The 7346-nt window shown below is 45.9% G+C and overlaps 1 protein-coding gene across 1 annotated transcript; it reads left to right on the forward strand.

The window, feature by feature from the left end:
* Window positions 1-1613: 1613 nt before the first annotated feature.
* insm1a (insulinoma-associated 1a) lies at window positions 1614-4297 on the forward strand. Its single transcript, XM_048250573.1, has one exon. It carries the CDS (start codon window positions 1984-1986, stop codon window positions 3397-3399), a length of 1416 nt encoding a protein of 471 aa, XP_048106530.1. The 5' UTR covers window positions 1614-1983; the 3' UTR covers window positions 3400-4297.
* Window positions 4298-7346: the final 3049 nt, after the last annotated feature.

Genomic DNA, 7346 nt, shown 5'->3' on the forward strand with positions numbered 1-7346 from the left:
CACGCCACTGAACAAACAGCCGCACACGCGCGCCCTGGCGCATGAGCTCGGCCAGGCATCTATTTTGCCCATTAACTTTTATCTATTATCGCGCGGTATGGGTATTCAAACACGTCAATTGACATGGTTCAATGATATTAAATTGGGGATCAGCCTTCTGTCTAATTTAGTTTTACAAAAAGCGATTTGTGTGAGAGGAATAATGAGCTGCCAAACACTTACAAAGAATACATTTTTATTAGTTGTTTTATCATTTTACCAGACATTTGAGCGGTTTTCTTGCTTTTTCATTAAAATCAATGAATTCCGGACTCCATAGCAGTCCTGAGTTGCAATGTTTGTTGAGTATACTTGGCAACAAATACGGTTCGATGAGGGTACAAAACAAAACAAAAATGCATTCTGGAGGACAGTCTTAATTCTTTGACAGTGCACTAATTTAACTTCGCCCTGCAGCAGCTTTATGCTAATGAGCAGAACAATAGGCCCCACAGCCCGCAGCTTGATGCGGCGCTTTCGAGTGCCTGGAAAATAATCATTCCTACAGACAAGTGGATGTGTCAAAATGAGCTCGCGGCACGTAGTATGGAAAGACGACATGGAGTGACTAGAGTTTGGATGATTTCCAAATGTTGAAATAATTGTATTGCAATAGTTTTACCTTTTGTAGAATTCACAAATTCATGTGTACCCTGTGAAATACGTATTTTTAAAACTATCAAGATGAGCTAACCTTGATAGGCTATTATTAACTTACTACCCACCCTTAGGATCTGTTTACAAGCCTAATAATGTACAACATTTGGAAACCTGTTTTGACATGTTCTGTTTACAGCAGAATTAATTGTCCACATGTCAGGGGTCCAGTCAAACAACAATAACTGAGGGATTAATATAATCATAATCACTTCTTAGACGTGTGGATTTTAGGTAGAGAGTGATTTGGCCGAGAGACAGTGCATTTATAACCCAGCAGTAATCGTTCTTTGCCCCATTTGAAGATCTTTGTCCAACTGATTACGCCTCACGCTTCTCTCTCTCTCTCTCTTGGCCAGATTGCTTGTGAAACCTATTTTACCGTGCAATTTCCTTTTCAGCCGCATACGGGGTGCAGACTGCACAAGCGTGGCTTTTGTGATGCAAAGCAGGGGACCCCCTCTTTTATTAATTATGTATGCGTAAGATGACTGATTCATATGTCCGGAATTCAACTGTCGTATCAAACACATGTCGCCGTCGGCGCTTTGCTCAAATGCAAAACAAAAAAAATATATAGACAATTTATCTGTTTTGGTATTTATCTGTTGTGGATGTGTAATTTATCTCCCATGTTTTTTCTGTCAGTTATTTGCTTTAAGAGAACAGACGATAGAATTGCAAGCACTCTTGAACGCTGTTGTCCACACGATGCACTGCTTTGTTGTCATTTTCCGTTGATGGGCAACCCCTCCCCTTTTTAATTTGGGATTCTGATGGTCTGGTAGTGACGGACAGATCAGAGCCCCCCAAAGGAGACGCACAAAGCCGAGGCACGTGTGCATTTGTATAGAAACCCATCAGACCGTAAAAAGAGGTGGGTCCCGGCGTGTGCCCTTGTCGGGAAGGAAGGGGCGCGGAGCGCATTGTAATATAATAAACCTCAGGTACATCTGCTTAGCAATCTGCAAATCCTCCTACATTTTCACCCGACACCAAGCCTTCCTACCCTCCCACTCACAAATCCATAGGGATCTTAGTTCCATCTGATTGGCTGAGGTTGTGGCAACAAGGGGCGAGAACAATGTCATCATTTCTCCTTAAAAAGAGTGCTGCTATGCCTTACTGATGAAAAGCATTTCATGAGGAGAGCGGCGAGACGCGGAGAGACCACAGAAAACCGAAATATCATCGGTGTCTGCAATCCACTAGACTCGGGATTTTGTTTTGACACCATTCGTCTCTCGCATCCCCCTTTTCTACAGTGCCTTCTGCTTCACCACCAAGATGCCCCGAGGATTTTTAGTGAAAAGGAACAAGAAAGCAACACCTGTTTCCTACAGAGTTCGCTCTGATGAGGAGGAACAGGGACAGTTCCCGGTCCTGCCGACACAGGCGAATGCTCTGACATCCGGCACGATCGCATCCAGCCCTCCTCGTGCTGCAACATCATCACCAAATAGTGAGCCCGCCCGGGACACATCCAGACAGGATGCTAAACCAGTTCAGTTCGGAAATCCGGAGGCAGTGTACCAGGCATTATACAGCCCCACCCGGCCCGTCAGCAAGGAACATGAGCGGGCATATTTTGAGAGACGCTTCAACCTCGGTTCACCGGTCTCCGCGGAGTCATTCCCGACACCTGCGGCTCTCAACAGTTTAGATCACCTCCTGTTCGCACCAGTGGACCTAAAAATCGGAACCAGCAACAGCAACCGGAGCGGCACCACTAACAGCGTCCCAACAACAACTGCTACAACCAACACAACAAAAAGACCTTCATCCGACAACACCGAGCGCAAGAGCAGGCCAGCGCCTAAAAAACCCAAAGCGATCAGGAAACTGCAATTTGAGGATGAGGTCACAACTTCACCAGTGCTCGGATTGAAAATAAAGGAGGCACTGGTCGACCAGAAACCCACACAGCCACCTTCCGCGGGCGATAAGCCTCTCGGAGAGTTTGTCTGTCAGTTATGCCGAGAGGCATACGTCGACCCGTTCGCTTTAGCCCAGCACAAGTGCTCGCGCATCGTCAGAGTCGAGTACAGGTGTCCGGAGTGTGACAAGGTCTTCAGCTGCCCCGCTAACCTGGCGTCCCACAGACGCTGGCACAAGCCGAAACCTCAAAATGCAACGATGGTTTCTGGAAACCAAAACCCCAAATCGGAGGTCACCAAAATGCCCGCCGGGGACAAGGGTGCGTCGACCGAGATTGCCAAGGATACCGTGCGCGCGGAGCTTGCGAGTGACAGAGACACACCCAGCCCCGGGCTGTCAGAGTCGGGATCTGAAGATGGGCTATACGATTGTCACCACTGCGGGAAAAAGTTCAAACGTCAAGCTTATTTGAGGAAGCACATTTTGTCTCATCACGCCTCCCAAAGCCAAGATGCTGGCCTGACAGCCCAGAGCGAGGGCAAAGCGAAGACACCGTTCGCTTTAGATCAGGCACAAAACCAAGTACCGCTGAATCTCAGTTCTTCTGAGTGTCACTTGTGCCCGGTTTGTGGCGAGAACTTTCCCAGCAGAGTGAGTCAAGAGAGGCACGTTCGCCTCCAGCACTCCTCACAGGTGTACCCCTGCAAATACTGCCCTGCGATGTTCTACAGCTCCCCGGGACTAACGCGACACATCAACAAATGTCACCCGTCGGAAAATCGCCAAGTCATCCTGTTACAGATGCCTGTGCGCCCAGCCTGCTAAATTACTACTCAAAACAGTGCCTTCTCATGGAACCGACGTCACGAGTTTCACAGCGCAAGGTGACTCTTTAAACAGCAACAGGATGTTAAAATCCTCCAATGAACTTGAATGCTATATTTTCTGACGTAACTTAGTTTATCTGGAGAGTAAAACTAGACTGTTAAATTATTTTTCTAGGATCTCTGCACATTTGCGATTACGCATTAGCTTCTAGACCTAAGAGAGGGATATCCTAGCTGTGATGTCGTGAGAAAAATGCCTTTTTAATTCACAGGCCGTAAATGTACTTATCACTTTACTAGCTTTAACATAGCTTGTGAATCTGTGGACATTGGAATTTAGCTTTTCCAGACAAAAAAAAAACATTTTACATTCCGGAAATATTCCCTGGGCCTTTTAGTGTAGCCACAAATGCCTTGAAATAGAGTTCTCTACATTATCTTCTGCTGTACAATTGCCTTAATCATGTATCCTGTCAAGTGATTGTTTGGACGTCTTATTTATCATCAATGCGTTTGTCACAAATCGTAGCCTACATTTATTATTTTTATATAATTGCAATACATTTACCTTTACATTTATTTTTATTTATTTATGTATTTATTTATTGAAAATATTTATTGTTTCGTGAGAGTAATTTGTGAGTCGTGTTGACTTTGTTTTCATTGACATAGCCAAATGTTGTCTCTGTCAAACTTGTCGTCTAAGTTTGCTTAGATGCTTTCAATTAAGTTGAAGTGTACTAGCTTGCAATCCAAGACATGACCTTGTAACACCCATTGCCTTTAGGTACAATCATTGTTTACCGGCAGCTTATTTTGTAATCATTAGCTCTTAACATGCTTCTATGTGTCTGCAGTATTTGCTATGTGTCCAAATAATAAAAAATAAACAACAACACTGTGGTTTAATAAGCAGTTGTTATTATTTTGTTGAACTAATATTGTGTTTAAGATGTTTTTCTCTCATCTATATAGAGACTTCTAGCAACAAATATCATATAAACAAATTTTGCCCATGATAACAGCTCACTCTCGGTCACTCAATTAGTGCTTCTCCAACATCCCATTAATGGCTCCACTTTTCATACAGATCAGATCAAAAAACCTAGTGACCTTAAAGGAGTTCTTTACAACTAACAAGTACAAATTACAGTCAAGTCATGACTGAGTGCACAGTGCTTGACTGAGTGCTTGTGATTGAAACCATACTTTCTCTGGCAATGCTGCAGAGAGGCACAAGTTACATCTGTGTGAAAACATGGGAACAGTATGGAATTTGCTTGGCTGTGTGTCTGAATACATTCCCTGAGTGAAGCAGTATTACTTTGTGTAAGATCCTCTGGTGTTTTGAACTTACTGACCCAAGTCTCAAGGGAATAATACAGGCAATAAGCCTGTTCAGTGTTATTATCATATTAAAGGAAATATCGTCATCTCTCTGCATCTCGCAGACCAGAAACACAACAGGTGTGTGTGCGTGTTCACACGAGTGGTTATGTGCATGCGTGCGCATATTTGTGTGTTTATGTGTGTGTGTGTGTGTGTGTGTGTGTGTGTTTTTGTTCACGTGCATGCTTGTGTGTGCCTATGTGTATACAAGCATGTGTGTGTGTGTGTGTGTGTGTGTGTGTGTTTGATTAGATTGATCTACATGAAAATAACAGGAAGGTTATAGGAAGGTAATAGGAAAGTTTTGGAATCTTGCATATTTATTGAGCATGTGAAGTCCTTGTCCATCTGATACTGTGATGTTCACCGTATACATATATAATGAAGCATGCACTTTGGCCGTGGCCATAAAAGAGAACATTTTGGGGGACAAATAGCCTTGGAGGTCGAGTCTGTCCTGGCCACTCTTGGACAGAGCTTTTATCTGTAACCCTCAGATGCACTATAAGTAGAAAGGTGCTGCTCAGGGACCTCTGCACACCTGGGTTACACCTGCCCCTCGCCATGGCAACCAGTTCCCCTGAATGGAAAAACCCAAGGGTCTGCCGCCAGTAAAGTACTGCTATGTTAGCTGCGAGAGAGAGAGAGCGTCCTGCGGGATACAACAGCGCTGTGTATAGCATGGACATGTACTGACTAAGCCAACTGTCATTTTCCAACCTCTGAAAGCCCTATTATCAAAACATGCATGAAGAAATAGCAGATGGTGAATGGATATTGCGTCAGTTGGATGGATTGGTGGCACTCACAGTTTTTGTGTGTGTGTGTGTGTGTGTGTGTGTGTGTGAGTAGTCACCCCCTGTGACATTTGGTTGTGGTGTGAAAGAGAATAATCAACTGATATGAAGAAAACATACTACTGTGGGTTTTAATGTAGGCGGGAGAAGAGAAATAGAGGGGGGGAAAAAAGCCCCATCAAAAGGATTGGGTGTGGTCAACATTTCCCTGTCAGCGTCCACAATGCTGGTGGTTTACCAAGGTGGTTCCCCAGAACGTGCTAGTCGTCTAACTTACTGAAAACATTCCATCACTTCACCTTTTTCCCCTGATCTATCTATACACACAAATAGAGAAACTCTGATATACCAACACACACACACACACACACACACACACACACTGAAACTAACACACACTAGCCCCGCCCCCTATGCCACTCCCTATGTGAGTGACAGGTGGGTGGCAGCTGCAGAGCGAGAGGCCATAAGAGAAGCAGATAAAGACCCTCAAACACAAACAGCGCTGTCGCTGCCTCACCTTACTGTACTGCAAGCAGGGGCCCAGACCAGACACACACACACAGGCACATGTAGACAGAGGCAGAGTCAGAGGAAAAAGATAACTAGATGATAATAAAAAGTAATTATAATGAAATCATGTATTTGCCTTCATGTAGGTGGTCATCAGGAGGTGTACAGAACAATTGTAGTATCTCTTTCCACAGTTCTGCATAGGAGTATACTATCTAGAACACTGCTACCACATGTTTGCTTGTGTGTGTGTGTGTGAAATTATTTTTAGATGTGTTTCTGTGTGCACAAACATAAGCATATATATATGTCTTGCATGTATGTGTGTGTTTAGATGCCATGTGTGTGTATGTGCGCATCCACGGCTGTGATTGTGTGTGTGTGTGTGTGTGTGTGTGGGTGTATGTGTCTCTATCTGGGTGTGCATGTGGCATTGTTTAATTGGACATGGAGGGCATCTGTGGTCACTCTCCATCCAGCTCCCCCTCCAGCTCCAGCACAGCTGAGTGGCGCCCAGCCCTGGACCTGGGTCCAGCAGCGCACCCTCCACCCCCCTCCTGCCCGCCCGGCCCGCCCGCCCCACTGCCCCGCGCTGGCCACGTGCAGCAGACCACAGCGAAGCGCCCATCCTCACTGACTTACTGACCACACACACCACCGGACCACCACCAGCCTGACCGCACGTCTGGCCACTCCAATCAGCCCCGTGCCCACTGAGGTCTGGCCTTGGCGGTCTGGCCCAGTGACCGGCGCTGGTCTGGTGTAGGCCTGGCCAGAACTCGGCTCGCATGGATGGGCCCACCACCACCGCCACCGCAGGCCTCTGCCAGTTACCAGATTTTGTCATTAAAGCCCCGTTTGCATCTAGTATCCATCATGATTAGCCACTGTCACAAGGACCGAGAGATTGCAATGATTGGTAGGTGTGCGACGCAGACAGAATGCCAGTAGGTATCTTTAGTCTCGCGTGCATCTGCTGACACTTATTTGCGGTTTGCAAACACCACGATTGTGTTTCCACTGCTGTCCCTTTTTATCTGGACCACAGGCCAGGAATGGATTGAAAAGTAAGCACCTCTGCGTTGGACAGGGGGAGCACATAAATCAGCGAGGCCAAACATGAGCACACCTGCCCTGTGTGTTGCGTTCCGTCCACCCACCCCCCACACACACAAACACACACACACACACACACACACACACACACACACACCACCACCACCCACGCATCTCCAGGTTTCCTCTC

This window comes from Alosa alosa, chromosome 8 (assembly GCF_017589495.1).
Source record: "Alosa alosa isolate M-15738 ecotype Scorff River chromosome 8, AALO_Geno_1.1, whole genome shotgun sequence".
NCBI classification, from domain to species: Eukaryota; Metazoa; Chordata; class Actinopteri; order Clupeiformes; family Clupeidae; genus Alosa; species Alosa alosa.

What these genes read in the sequence shown, in the direction of transcription:
- insm1a (XM_048250573.1), top strand. Translation starts at nt 1,984, where the DNA reads ATGCCCCGAGGATTTTTAGTGAAAAGGAACAAGAAAGCAACACCTGTT.